Below are 15,450 nucleotides of genomic sequence, written 5' to 3' on the forward strand. Positions count from 1 at the left end.
CACCAGCAGCATTCACACAGGAAAGAATAGAACAGCACAGTCCAAACACCTAAACCTGCTTGTTGTCGCTTCTACTGCACGATTAAACAACTTAAGACCATGCACATGACATAAGGTTTCTTCTTTTATGGGCACAAGTTCAAGAACATTTTAAAAAGAGGGAAAATACAATGAAAGTGACACAAGTGTGAAACAAAATACTAGCCTCACCAAATTTTTTAATATCGTTGGTGTTCTGGGATAATTCCAAATTGTGCATGACTCATTTCCTGTGCCATTTTCAACTGTTTTCAATAAATAACCAGACACTGTTGATTAAAGCAGTGGAAACACACTCAAGTGAGCACTGTCTCAGACAATTTAGATAAGTGCATTTTCTGCATCTGACACTGATTTAGGCCAAGCCTCAGAAATATCAAATAAAGTTAATTGGACAGGGGAAAGTAGCTGTGCCCTAGCAGTGCCAAGGCTATGATTGGACTCTTGGAGCAACATTTTCCAACCCTCACAGAAAATAAGTGCTGATGGAGGATAACTGACCACTTCCCCTTGACCACCTCTGCCATAAAGAGTGAGGTACGTGCAGACACAGTACACTGTACACTGCACTGCGCTGGCTTCAAACGTTACCTGCACAATTCAAACCACTTAAATCTAAGACTGAATAAGCTAATTGTTAATTACTCCTCATACGCAGTGTAGTATTAACTAAGTCTGGTCTTCGTGTAGGATTCTAAATGTAATGCAAATCGCCTGATGAATCTGTGAAGTGACAACTTTATTTTGACTTTTTTAACATTTACACTTTTAGTGGCCATTTCAAATTCTCTTTTGGTTGGAGGTATAGGAAGATAGAGGAAGCAATATTTTTAATCAAATATTTCCAAGGAATGGGCAAAGTTGCTCTTTAAAGGAATATATATCAAAAAAAGCACCCACACATGTGATTGCAATGTTACTGTGCACCTCCCTGTACATTTGCTCAATAGTCCCTGCTTGTGCTTTCCAACATCTCTTCATGCATGTCCGTATATGTAAATGCATCCACTGTACACAAGTGTAAGCTGGAGTGTGTGTGTGTTTGTGGAGCTGTCAGGTAAGTAAATATCTTCTGACACATAGTGGTGGTTCACTCTGGTGGAGGAGCTGTACTGAGAAGGCAAAAAGTAAGGACCAGGACCAGACTTCTGCTGTCTGACAGTGTATGTGACCCACCACACATTACCCCCGCACTTCCCAGGGGACACATCGCCTCATGTCTATGTGAGGCATTCAGAGAAACCAGTGACAGTGCACTCTGTATATAGGCTTGATGTGGCATTTGGAAGGCAGTACGAGGAGTACGAGGACAGCAACACTCACTGCTACAATCAAATAGGTGAAACATTTCGAATGGCCATTTTCAAGATTAACCTGAAGCAGTGTTTTGTTCAGTTAAGTTACAAAGCATAATATAACCCTTCATTTATCATAATTTTGTGATTCCCTAAACAGGAAACTTAAGACATCCTCTTTCAACATGTGTATCAACAGGGAATACATTCATATAAGCAAAATAACCACACAGTGTATACCCAGAAATCAAGGGTCAGCCCAGCTGTGGACTGAGCATAAGTTACCTGGAGGGCGGGGGGACGCTGGGAGAGCGCGACCGCGCCCTGTTAATATCAGCTGACCGAGAGCAGTGGTTAGACGACATGATCTGCTCAGGGACAGACAATGTGGAGCTCTGGAAGTCTCTGCCATTTGGCCGGTAGTCTGTGAAGACAACAATGGATAAAGAAAGTGAGGAATTTACGGTTAAGAGAGTAATGGATCTGTATCCATAATCTGCTCCAAAAATACTGCAGTGGTGAACTATGAATTTCAAAACAAATACAACAGTCAAGCAAAACTTCTTTGCTAATTCAACTTAAACATCTTGTGGACTCTGTGTGTTTGAAACATGCTGACTTTTGCAACTTTTGCTGACTTTTTCCAATTCAACTCCACCCTGTAATAACACCCCAATCTTTAAAAAAAACTTACACTAAATGCCAGTCTGCACTGGGACAGATTTTCTATTTTCATTATGCTGAGTCTCAATATTCCAAAAATGAGGACTAGATTTCAATAAAGATGCAATTCATCTGCTGTGTTAACATTGTGCATTAAACATGAAAATAGCCTCTAAAAAATCAGAAAGATTATAATGAATTTTTTCTGCAAGACTGATTATTCCACTGAAATTGAAAGAGTTCATTAAGCGATAATCAGACATGGCTAGCAGTCATGGTTAAGGTCAGTGCTCAGTGCTATTAAAGTTGATTGATATTCAATAGAGTGTGTAACACATTAAAATGAGTTGAAAGAAAACGCTGAATCAAAAGTTGGAAAGGAAAGGTAAGAAAAATAAGGCAGGTAATGATAAAGAAATGTAGATCTTCACTTGAGCGAGTTTGACATATTAATATGATAAGCCTTTCTTTTTGATGGGAGGTCATTGTGCATAATGGTTGGCATACATTAAAATATTTCAAATTTAATAATCCATCCTGATTGCAACTGAATGCATCAGAAACTCTGAATAGTACTTTGTCACATGCTTTTTATAGACTTTAATAAAACTATTTTAAAAAACCCAATAAAAACAAGAACAAAGTAAACAATATATTTGCTTCATTATGATGTTTAAGATGATGATGATGTTTTTACTCACAAAAAAAAAGTATCTGGTATTTCAAATCAGCAGCTTCAACTCAGAGCCTCCTGCAGCAGAGGAATCAACTCCCATGCGGGAGCCAAATTAAATCTATTCTTTTTCTTGACGTGCTGCTTCATGCATGAATACAGCCTGCCTGTTAAGCACATGTAGAGAGAAGAACCTTTCCTGACAATTAATGGGATCTAACAAGAGGAATGGGCTGCATCAGTGCAGAAGTAGGGAACAGTGCACAGGAATGTCACAGTAAGATTACCCAATTCTATTTCATTAAAAGAGTCCAATTGCAGGAATTATACTTTGAAAGACAGGATTACATAAGTATGACCTGTGCAGTAATTGCTAGCATACACTTCACTTACTTTGCTGCATACTGCTGTACTTTATGTAACAAACAATTAGAAACCTGGCACTTATAGGATTGTAAAATAAAATGTACCAAAAAGAAATGTTTTTTTGTTTTTGTTTTTTTTTTCCATTTGAAAGCGAATCGAGGCAGCAGCTTACTGACAAGAGGATATACTGAGATGTGGTAGAGCTTCAGTAAACAGGAGGGTGTGAGCAGAGCTGAGGGAGGGGGTATCCCCTTCACTGTGAATGAAGTGAAGGGGACTGGCATGGTGAGGCAGTGAGGGGATGATGAGCATGTTAAAGAGGCTGGAGGAGGATTTCCCTAAGATACAGTGTCTTCCCCTCTCTGCCCACCTGTCTGACAGGCGTTCTTCTCTCTACAATGCATTTCCTCTCTAATGTCTCACATTCTTTCCCTCCCTTTTCTCTGTGGGCTGTATCTGCTAATAGGAATGTGAAGCATTACCACAACCTAAACCACCCGTGCAGGCAGCTGCCTTCATCCTGCAATTTACCAACAGATTTCCTGCAAACAAGGTGGGCACAATTTCTGTGGTCTTCAAGCGAAAGAAAAAAGAGGGATGGTATTTACTGAACAATGATAGCAGGGAACATAATGTGCTGCTTGCCAACACTAACAGCAGACCTGCCATCTCTAAAGCTTTGCTACCTATTTCAGTAGCGTTTTCTTCGAGGTTGATATTTTATGTGGACAAATTTGAAGTAGTTCAGTCTTTCCTTCTCCCTCTTCTCTGGTTCTGCTTCTTCTTTTCTGATGTACAGCGGGGGCGTACTGTTGGAGCTTTGGTAAGTACAGCAGAACAGCAACTAGCTGTGCAGAGGCAGACAAAATCTCAGTTCTGCCCCACTGTGCTGCTGCTGCTGCCAGTGGTACAGGACTGCATTTTATCTTGCTAATATGTATAAGAGTAATTGTAAACTGTTCAAGCCTGGGCAGTATTTGATGGATCGTCACATGTAGCTGAGCTGAGACCAAGGCCAAAGCAAATAAACATAAAATAAAGACCTGGTGACCAATAGATTACAAACTATATGTTAATGTACCTCCAGACTGTCTCTTTGCCTTCTGTTTTGTTTTTTGTTTTGTTTTTTTGTTTGGTTTTTCAGATTGTATTCACTTGTATTACCAGTGAATTCATTCATGTGCCACTGAAAGTCTTGCATGTTAACATGACGTTAATATATTACCTGTTATTACCCCGACACCATCCTCACAATCGTAGTCTGAGATCTCACTGTCGCTTATCCTCTGCGATCCTTTGAGATGAAGAGGCAGAGACAAACAGAAGTTCCAGTGAGGAGGGAAAGACACAGACACAGAGAGATAGAGGGAAGAGTAGGAAGTCATTTTCATTCCCTTGCTCATTTACTCATCAGTTTTCTGTATCATGCCTGATACCTGGTCTACCTGGACTGTGTGTTTCTAACTCATGTCGCAACGCACCACACAAATACATCAAACGCTCCCACAAGAGAGCATTTTGGATAATATATGTGAAGATATGTGCCAGCTGTAACAAATAATGCTGCATTTCGTTGCTCAACTTCAACAAAAACAGCAGATCTCTCTTCATCTGAACTGTGGCACTTTTAAATGACACGTTCAATCATTCAATTTACATGTGAACCTGGCGATGTGACTTTACAGCTCTTTCTTCATCTTCCCCAGTAGCCTCACTGTCCCCTCTCTTTAAAGTATGACTGCCCCCACCCCAACCCCACCGTTCAGTCAACTTAAATCAACCTGGACATGTGCGTTTTATCAGAAATGACAAGTGCTGCACTCTGGCAGTGCCGCTCCCAACCTCTCATCTCAGTTGGCTGGAGACTTTTTACAGCTGTCAGCTCTTTCACCTCACACTAACACAAACGCCCAGAAAATCATCCTGGTGGGGGAAACAAGCAAGACTTAAGTGTCTAGTACAGTGAAGCAGTCCTGCGTAACATAGACTACAGTATAGCTGGCTAAAGCATGTTCACCAGAATCTCACAGAATGTACCAGCGGTGAGAGAAGGAATACAAAAAGAGGTATTTTCAGTTTTTTGGTTAGGGTAAATATAACGCTCGATATACTATGCATATATCTAACGTAAGATATTTAAAATGTTCTTTTTTCCTTTCTCTGTGTAAATATACCACCACTGAAGATTAAGAATAATAAGCAAGGTATCACCACTGTATCCATGACAAAAAACATTTTCACATCCAAGGTACACACATACAAGCAAAGCAGAATGGGCAGCAATTTTTTCCACAAATATTTTGTGTATTTTTAAAAGTTGGAACAATGGTAGCAGGCAAAATAATAAACAATATACATCACAGAGGAAAAGCAAGTTGTCAGAATCAAAGTATATTGTGTGTGCAGGACTGGCAGATAGCCTGGGTTTTTATAATGTCACTTTAGGATGAGTTTCGAGCACAGTTTTGCAGGATGTGGTTGTGGGTTGCAGGATGGGATTGTGAAATAGTTCACAGGTGAATATACAGAGAGGTAGAGACCACTGAGTCCTAAATCTCTGTTTCCCTGGAGAGTGCTTGTGTCTGATGCCCTGAACGGATTTCAAACAAGCAGTGTCATATTTACGCCAGCTCCTCTCACTGAAATCCATGTAAGGCAGCAGAAACATGTACCCTTCATGGAAAAATGGGTGGAGAATCAGGGCACAAGGGTGCATTTTTGAAGAGGAAGGAAAACACTCAGATGCTCTATCGAGCAGCACTGCCTGCGAGTGCAGGGGGGCTTTACCTGAGTTGTATGAATATGAGCCTTTGTCTGTAAAAGCAGAAGCAGTAGGGTCGAGGTGAACACAAATGACAAAGACAAAATATGCATAAACTACAATTGCTGAAAAGGCTTAATAAACTAAAGCAGGAACAGAAAACTACGGGGTAAAGTTACTTGAAAAGCGAGAAGTATAGTGTATGTGAACCCTTACTCGTAACTGAGAACTTACATTTGCAAATTAAAATGACTATTTGACATTAGAAAATTGACCAAAACTGGATCTATTATGTTATTTAATTAACTGAGTGACTAACTTGTAATTAACATTTGGTTTGTGAGGGTTTAGTGACATCAGCTTATTGATATAGAGTGGAGGGATGCTCCTGAGTTGTCCACTGTTGCAACAATTTGTCCATGTTAAAAAAAATGATCTGGCCTGTGTCTCACACGTATATTATACTTAGTATACTATAGTATACCTCATATCTCCTTTAATTTATTTTTCCCTACAGGGTGGCCACTCTCATGCTGTCTTTTCTGTAAATTTCAAGATATTAATAAGAGTTTTGTGACATGTTAGTGACAGAGGGACTACGTACTCTGCAGCCGCCGGGTTGGACTCTCTCCATGGAGCTGCCTACGCTGTGTGTTCGGGGAGGCACGTGGGAGTGGGATGGAGGACACATCATGGGTTTGCAGTTTGTACCAGTGTGGCTCGTCATCCAGAAGAGCTGTCTCAAGCTCAATAAGGATCTGCAATAAGAAAATGGCCATGACAATGTCTTTTAACTCAAAAATGTCCTCACTTAGTTTTTGCAAACTAACACTTTCGTCAGTGGTGGAATTATGGCAACACACACATGTACTGCAGTACTCATAGAGCTCGCAATGTGAGCTTCCATCTTATCAAGGTACATTTATCCTAACAGTTTTGCACAATAAATAAAAATATCAAATGGATGAGGACTGAACCACCTAAACTTTGCAATGGCCAAGAGCTCTATGAAGGGCTCGACCTCATTCAAGAGGATTAGCTGAGATACTGTCACAGAGTGTCCCTGATGGGTGGGGTTTGGTCTTCTTACCTCTCCCAGGAATTCACTCTCCTCCTCCCTCACCCTGGCTTGGTCCCACAGTGTGATCTCCAGCATGCGCTCCCGAAACTCCCGCCGGTGCACCGGCGAATACATAAAGGTCTGGTTCCATTTGGGCTCTAAGGATTTCTTTACCGTTTTTGTTCTCCTCTTGCTTTTGTCGCTGGAGGAACAATAATTCAAACTGTTTTTATTTACAACCATGATAGGGAAGAGCCACGAATACAACAGATCAATAACACGACACAGCACAGAGCACATCACTGTGGCATGCTGTTGATGAGGATGAGATAGCAAGCTGACTGCTAAAATATCCATTTCCTGCACAGTGCATAAGGAGAAACTGCTTAGCAAAGTGCAAAACTGCACTGAACAAAGTGATTACACACATATCCATAAATCCAGGTGATTTCTAAATTCTAATTTCTAAAAACACTTGTGACATCACATCATTTTTCCAAAAAATCTACACAAAGACAGAATCCATTTTCTATAATATATAATAACTGACATTAAACAAGTGGGGTGGGTAAAATTAGCACACAGTAATGCTAATCCTGGTAACTGCTTCTAGTCTTACCTTCTATCAGGCAGGAAGTAGATTTTGACATAAGGGTTCCTGGGCCGGCCGTCTTCTCTGGGCGGCAGGTCTTTGGCACCCAGGATGGTGACGATTAGTTGATGGCCCACTTTGTCATACCACAGTTTGACCTGCGGGGGCAGAGCAGAGATAGTCTTCTGAGAGACTGGTGTGGGCCAACAGTGGTAAAAACACACAGAGGGACTAATGCAGGAGAAGACAACTTCAGCAAATTAGAATGAACACAGTTACATGTAGCTGTTTGTCTTCTTTATTGACACCTATTTCATTTTGACTGTCACTTTTTTACAGCATGGGGTCTTCTCCTGTATTTATCCTTCAGCAAAGGAGAAAGATGTCTGCCTGCTCAGATGAGGTTAGGTCACATGCTTGTTGGGGCATTTTTTTATCAGCTCATTAGTGCTGATTAAACATGGACTTACTGTATCATTGCTAATATGGAACAATAATGCTAAAAATAAGATATTAATATATGAGGGTCTCTGTGGTTAAAGCCCCTGCTTTAATGAACAGGTGTGTTTTTTAGTTATATGCATGATGCTATGCATACTTTGTATATGTATTCACTGTGTTTTTTTCCTTTCTGTTGTGTGGTTTAAAATCAATGTGTTTATGTTTGTCATTAAAATCTTCCCCTCCAGGGATAAATAAAGTTTATTGAATGGAACTGAATGCAATTGGCCTGAATGTCATTTCGACTGAAGTGAACTGAAGTGAAATGCTAAAGGCAACATGCTCTAAAATTAACAGTGTGCCCTGCTGAAATGAGAGTGTCAGCAAATGGTGATGTTGTCTCTAATAATGTTCTCTCAGATATTCAATGGGCATTGACACGGAGAAATCAATCATGCCGTTGCAAGGGGAATTGAAGACAGTTCACACTAAAAGGGAAGTATGGACTCCAAAAGAAGACACTTAGAAGAAGAAGAAGAAAAAACTCCAACTGAGGCCTCAAAGAGAGTAGATGAAATGAGAAATAAAACTTCTAAGCTTTTGTCCATACTTCTTTGAAAATATGATCATGGAAAAGGTCCGCACCATTTCAAACTACCGGCTACACATGCAGCAATGCAAGGCAGAGCATTCAAGTCAGTAGATTTCATGTAGGCAAAAACAGACAGCAGAGGGCTTATGGGAAAACAAATTGTACCAAATAACTTCCAAACTTGTAGCCCAACAAAAAGCTAAATACTGCAGAATATGGATATACTGTGCTGTCTGTGAATTTGTGGAACATCTCTGATTAAATTAAATTTGTAATGCTTATATGTAATAGTACACATGGCTCAATACTAAACTGCTAAAATAGACAAACAGAAGTGGTTTTACAGTGTGCACTAATAATGAATTTAGTCAAAGATATAAGCTTTTCCAAGAGTATATGCATGAACACACACACACACACACAAACCACTTATTTACATCCATTCTAATTTCATATCACATATTTAGATCCCTCTTAATTTGAAATCCCACTGTGCATATCCTTCCAGACATCTGCATACTTACTATGCATAATAACAATATTTGTGAATTAGATCCATATGAAGTATGTTGAGGTTACTCCAAAGTAAAATAACATACTGTAACAGTGTCAAAGAGATTAATATGCAAATAACAGAAGTAGGAGTGTAAACCTTTAAGCTGACTGAATTAAGAAAACAGAATTACACAAAGTGATTACACTATATGTCATAAAACAAATAAAATAACAAAACAAAAAGACAGACTACCACGAAATATGACAGATTTAAGATTCTCTGAGCAAAGGAAAACTTTCACAGTTCATTATTTGGGAGGTACAATTTGCTTATATGTTAACTCTCATCCGGGCAGGGAAAATGCAGTTTGGTTTTCAACATGAGACAGTGACTTGGTATCTTTTCATTGCAACATGAAACTGCAGACCCATCAACCATAAGCTGCTAGTTACCATCACTTGAACTCGCTCAGGGAGGAGTACTCCTGTAGATGTGTGCAGGGTTAGCGCTATCAAGGCCTGGCTTCATGTCACACTGAAGCAGAAAATAACCCAAGTTTTTTTGTCCTACAAAGTTCAGGGAGACACCCTCCTGCATTGCAAATGTAAGACACCAGGAAGGGGCAACTACTGGTGTGAAAAACAGGCAATGGAAGAGTGTCTCTTAAAACGTGTTCAGATTAGTAGGGCATGCACTACCTAGGAATAATGATGTGAATGGGTTAAAATGAGTAATAATAACTCTAATCATAACAGGGATACCAAGAAATCAAACTGAAGAAAATGACACAATGCACTGCACTGAGAGGGAAACTTAAAGCTGCCATTTCCCCAGGAATGCATTTCCAAAGTATGGAAACAGAAAAAAAAGGCCAGTCAACAGTCAATGAGCAAAGACCAGATAGAGATTGTGCCCTTCAGACAGGGCCCATTACCTGGACCCTAGGGGCAAAAGGCGTTGTTCTTCTACTAAGGCTTTGGCTCTGGATAAGCAAAATTAAACAGCAAAAAAAAAAAAAAAAAAGAAAAAAGAAAGAAAGAAAATGAAATAAAACCCCAAAACCCCACAAAACAACTACAAAAAACTCACAATACACTCTAAACACCACAACAAACATTTGTAGTTTCTGCTCACAGGGGGGGTTTGGGCCAGTGGCTTCATTCATATTTTACTTTTTCATCTTTGACTTATATCTTTATTTCTGCTTCTCCCTGACCCTCTCTGCTCTATTCTGCTTAGGATGCATCACTCCTTTTCTCTTTCTCTCCCCTGCTTCAAAGCTTGTACCACAGTGACATTAAACATTTGTTATTCCTAAACATAATATAAAGAGTACCACAAAAACACACAGACAGTTCTTCACTCTGTAGAATCAGTCATCAGGCACTGCAGCTCTTATAAGGATTTTTCAATGAGCGTTCAGTGATTGGATGTTTATGAAGGTCCATTGCTTCAAAGAAATGCGGAGCATAAAAAACATCTGGCTGAGATTTGGGGTTTGCAGAATTCACTGCTTACTTTTAACTGGCTGACATAATGCTAGAGATGTCAATGTGAGTCAGATCACTTGACAGCACCACACTGTAAGTATAATCTATTTTCCTGACATATATCGTCAAAAGCTGAAAATACTTATCAATTGTCAAATGTTAAGATCATGAAGAGTCATGTTGGTCAAACCCAACAATTTCTCATAAATATTGATGCTGTGAGAAAAACCTGTTCTGGAGGAGTTACAAAGATTCTAAAGCTATTTCCCTTGTGGATCCTAAACTTGAGCGTTGATTTATCTCCTACTTAATGCAGCTCCTTTACCCATTTACCCCAGGAGGGTTTTTATACTAGATAATGGACAACACACACAGTAACCTGATCTACAATCCTGTGCTGGGTTGGTAAAGGGCCAACTCAACAGGCAGAGGGAAGAGAAGCTGCACCTCGTAGCCCAGTAGTTTGAACCAGGATTTAAGTTATACTTTGAGATGCATACTAAATGCACAAAATGGCTAGTGTATTACAAAATACAGTCATTTAGACTTAATAACCCTTAACCATCTTACAATCAATGCAATCCAGAGGATTTCACATGTAGTCTGTATGTCATGCTGAGGTCACTCACTGAGAGCTGTCCTGACAGGTACTGGGGGGCGTCCCTCAGCATGCTGGGACTCATGGGGGACGTGACGGAGATGGATGGGCGATCCATCTTCTGAGACTCAAAAGAACTCGAACCTGACAGGGCACAGACGTCATAGTCAGATTATGTAGTAGTGAGTAGTAGTTATTTTTGTAACATGATGAGATCTAAAGATAGATGAAAGAAGAGACTAAAAGACGACAGGAAAGCCTGTGAGGAAGACAGAAATAATGAGAGACACAAAAAACTCTCACAAACATTTCCTTCACTTGATGTTTCTCTGTTGATTAATAAGATAGTGAAATCGGTTTAAGATCTTGACAATACTCACTTGATTCCAGTTGTGCATGTGTGCTGTCTGGTATCCTTGGAATATCTCTAAACACAAATCAAAACAAAACAGAGTGAATATATGAGACAGGACAGAAGGAGGGGTTGGAAAAGATCAATGTGAGCTAATGCTGACTGCACGGTGCTTTAATGAGCGTAAGCATCACATTAGTCTTCATTCACCCAGCAGCTCCCTCAGCAGCACAAAAACAGGTCAGAGATAGGAACTGACAATGCAAAGGTGTTGCTGTTTGGGTCCTCGCAATTAACCCTTTCCAAAACAATTGTTGGTGAGAGTGTAAGAGAGGTGGCAGACTTTCTTTTTGTCAAACATAGTCATTCCCTCTGTGACCTTCTTATTTAAATCTCTATATTATATATATATATATGATATTTTATTATTAAAGACATTCTCCAGAACATCCAAAGCTACTCTAAGCAATGTGGGCAGGGGACACGGCACATATGAGCCACAGACACAAAAACTGTAATTACCTTTGGGAAAATCATATCATTAACTGTGATGTAGTCACAATCTGATGATAATTCCTGTTTTGGTTTTAGTTTGGTTGATGTTGTTCATTAATTTAAAAAAAAAAAAAAAAAAAAAATCAGTGTTTGACTAAAACACATCTGAAGCTATTATGAAATTCCTGAAAAAGCCACACATTTCATTGTATACATTTCACAAGTGTATAATTAATGTTAAAAAGTTTAAAAAAAAACAACCAGTTACATCTGTATATGTTGTCCTAGCACCAGCTACTGGGCAGAAGAATAGCATTCGGTCTTATTAACAAATTCATCCTCTCCATCTGTTTATTTCTTTTTCAAGGTCACAGAGGTCTTGAAACTATCCTAGTGTTCACTTGGTACTACTGTCATTATCACTGTCATTCAATGCCTGCAGACGTACTTTACTGCTAAAATACGTCTGACCCCATTGTCCCCCAAGAGTATAGATGCTAAGTGTGTGACTGAGTGACTGTGAGCTCTCACCCTATAGGCCGTGAGACCACCAGCTCCACTTGCGGCTCAGGCTTAGATTCTAAAATGATATTGTAAACTTCTTTAAATGTGGCTCCTTGTAAAAGCTTCCCATTCCATTCCAGCACCTGGTCACCTGCAGAAACACCAGAGATATTTTAATGTGCTGTCTATGTTGCTGCACAAGTGCCCATCATTATGCACATCTAGAACATACTGCATATTACAAAAACCTGTTTGTGTGTTTGGGTTTTTAATACCTGGTCTGAGGTGTCCAACAGTGTCTGCTAGACTTCCTTTCCTCACTTTAGTGATAAAAGCACAAAGTCTACCAGATTCCGTCATCTTGCCTCCCACCACCTGTAGAAGTCGAGAGTTGACAGATCAGCAGTGAAATACATGTGTAAACTAAGCATGAACTCTTATCATCACTGCAGCCTTATGGTGCCATGTCAAGTTATAACAGTAAAACCTATGAAGATGCGTCACTATGGATAGCCGCTTACAGAAGAAGGCATATTTTTTGTCGTGGCTTTAGCCTTTACTTAATCCTCAGTAAAAGCATAATAAGGAGGGGGTCAGTGATAAAAGCACATCTCTGTTTTTTTTTTTTAAATAAATGTCCAGGGCTTTCTCCCCCAGGGACACACTCTGGTGCTGCTCTGTGGTTCGGTAACAGTGCAGGCCTGTGGGCTAGAGCTGTACTGTACAGTCCTGAGCTGCTGTACTCCACTCCGCTCAGCTTACACTGGCATCATACAAATAAAAATCCCTCTTAATGGCAGCTGAATGCCAACATACAAAGAAGCTTAGGGAAGTCTGCTAAATGAAATGGCTTTATGTAACATGCAGGAGTCAGAGAAGGAGGCTCGCAGTGGAAAAGAGTGAGAGATGGACAGTGAGGGTGAGGCTGGCAGCCTGACTGATGGACTGACTGGCTGGGTTGTTGGCTGGCTGCTGCTGAGCGGACAGAATCGCACAGAGGCACTGAGCAGACACAAACATGCCATTTCAGGAGGCTCATTCAATCAGTAATGATTTTTCCCCATCTTGCCACTCTGTGCTCTCTCTCTTCATGTCCCACCATGCTCCTCTGGATTTAACTGCTCAGCTTTTTTTTTTCCTTATGCAGTGTGCACCACTTACAGATTTATGAAACAGTGAAAAGGGAAGGGAAACCAAAGCATCCACCCAAACAAAAATCTGTCATATGTCTCAAGCAAAATACCCTTTAAGGTATCCACACATTGTCATTGATACACATGTTTAAAAAAATAAAATCAAAAGTACTGAAGCTATATACAAAGAAAACAAACCAGATCTATAATCAAATTTCCAACACAAGGATGCTCAAACATTAACATTATTACTAATGTCTGGCATGTGGTCAGTGACTTTTTCTGTAACCACACTGTGTGCAGGTTATTGATTTAAAAAAGGGGAAAAAAATCCAATTTTGTGTGCATAGTTTAAAATTCTGGTACAATCTTACTTGCCTGTATAGCACTAAAAGCATAAGATAGAAAACACACAACAAGAATATACAGGGAACTTATATAGTACTATTCAAAACAATTACTGTGCAAAACAATATCTCAATTGTCAGATGTGGACATTGGCAGGTTTTGGACTGAGCTGTTTCCTCTGAGCTGCTAAATGCAGTTCATTAAAGTACTCCAGTGTGAGAGAGTTCAGAAAACTATGCAGCTCAATATCAAACACTACTCATTAATATTCATCAGGAGCATAATCAAGTCTTTAATGAATATTAATTCTGAAGAGCACTACGATGTAATCAATAATCGGAAGCTAAGGAGAAAATCAGCAAGCCACAGACAAACAAAGAGGCTACAAAATAGTCCAGTTCATGGATGAAACAAATTATTGTACTGCATGTTGATATAAACTTTGATTGATTCATTGATGCTGATCACCTGTAACTGTCAGACTTCTCCAGGTTTCCTGGGTATGAAATGTGCATATCTTAACATGTTAATATGAAAGCAGAAAGATGATGGTACAGCAGAAAGCTTAATGGTGCAGCACCACAGTGTAAGAGTTTGCATCATACCATTCAGACACAGACATGTAGACAGAGTCATTATAAGCTCACCTTCAGACCAAGCAGAGCTCCTGAGTCTCGAGGCACACTTCCATCTTTCATGCGCTTATTGAGCAAAATACGCCCTATTAGGCGATCCCCATCTTTGGACGGCTGCCACGTCACCGGGTGCTACAAGGTCAGAGCAACAATACACCTTTTGTTTAACATCTCATCCGCTCAAATTTGATTACTTTAGACCAAAGCAGACAACTGCTAATAGTGAAAAGGGGGCATGGGGAAAGTATTTATTCACTGAGGAAAGAAAGTTCACACAAACTCTGTTCACACATCAAGACCGTTCAGTTAGTTTAGATAACAGCACGTTCAATTATTTCAGTTCTTATAGATGTAATATTAAATTCCTAAGGTAATTATGGGTAAAACTGTCAATGAAAAATATCATCCAAAACAAGAGTGTTGGATGATATTTCCAGAGCTTGTGTGAACGTGCCAGTGTGAGTGTGGAGTGAGCTTCATGCAACGACCCATGCAGACTAAAGCAAGCAGCCACAACACTCCTCCTCAAACCAGCTCCTCAGACTGGAGCAGGAAGGCTGAAGCTGCACTCTGGTGCTTCTCTACACACAAACATACAACCACCATTAAGTGGAGTAGGGAGGGGAAAACAGACAGCAAAAAGGGGGTGGGGGGGGGGATAAAGGTCAAGAAGAAATGAGGTGGACCATGTTGAGGTGGTGCCAGTTCATTATTATAAGGATGAAACAGAGACAGCACAGAATAAAGCCAAGAGACACAGATGAGGTGAAATCACAGACGCGCAGTGGAAGGGAAAAAAGAAAAACAAATGTTTGAATTTTTTGTGCAAAACAAATCCAGTCTTCCCTGTTTTGTGTGCTTACAATCATTTGGGTTTTGCTATAGAAGTGAGTGGAAAGTTGGGCAGGGGGCGGGTT

At 40.0% G+C, this 15,450-nt stretch overlaps 1 protein-coding gene across 16 annotated transcripts in view; it reads right to left on the reverse strand.

Annotated features, from left to right (window-relative positions):
- The window catches only part of rims2a (regulating synaptic membrane exocytosis 2a), a 133,290-nt gene that overhangs the window by 44,385 nt on the left and 73,455 nt on the right, over positions 1 to 15,450 (reverse strand). For all 16 annotated transcript variants that reach the window (XM_046399811.1, XM_046399808.1, XM_046399797.1 and 13 more), the window contains 10 exons: positions 14,546 to 14,665; positions 12,693 to 12,792; positions 12,445 to 12,568; positions 11,447 to 11,493; positions 11,098 to 11,210; positions 7,477 to 7,607; positions 6,888 to 7,059; positions 6,402 to 6,555; positions 4,262 to 4,330; positions 1,620 to 1,758 (listed from right to left, as the gene is read on the reverse strand). In XM_046399811.1, coding sequence (XP_046255767.1) covers positions 1,620 to 1,758; positions 4,262 to 4,330; positions 6,402 to 6,555; positions 6,888 to 7,059; positions 7,477 to 7,607; positions 11,098 to 11,210; positions 11,447 to 11,493; positions 12,445 to 12,568; positions 12,693 to 12,792; positions 14,546 to 14,665 — 1,169 coding nt within the window. The remainder of the gene's footprint in view (positions 1 to 1,619; positions 1,759 to 4,261; positions 4,331 to 6,401; positions 6,556 to 6,887; positions 7,060 to 7,476; positions 7,608 to 11,097; positions 11,211 to 11,446; positions 11,494 to 12,444; positions 12,569 to 12,692; positions 12,793 to 14,545; positions 14,666 to 15,450) is intronic.

This window comes from Scatophagus argus, chromosome 9 (assembly GCF_020382885.2).
Source record: "Scatophagus argus isolate fScaArg1 chromosome 9, fScaArg1.pri, whole genome shotgun sequence".
Lineage (NCBI taxonomy): Eukaryota > Metazoa > Chordata > Actinopteri > Scatophagidae > Scatophagus > Scatophagus argus.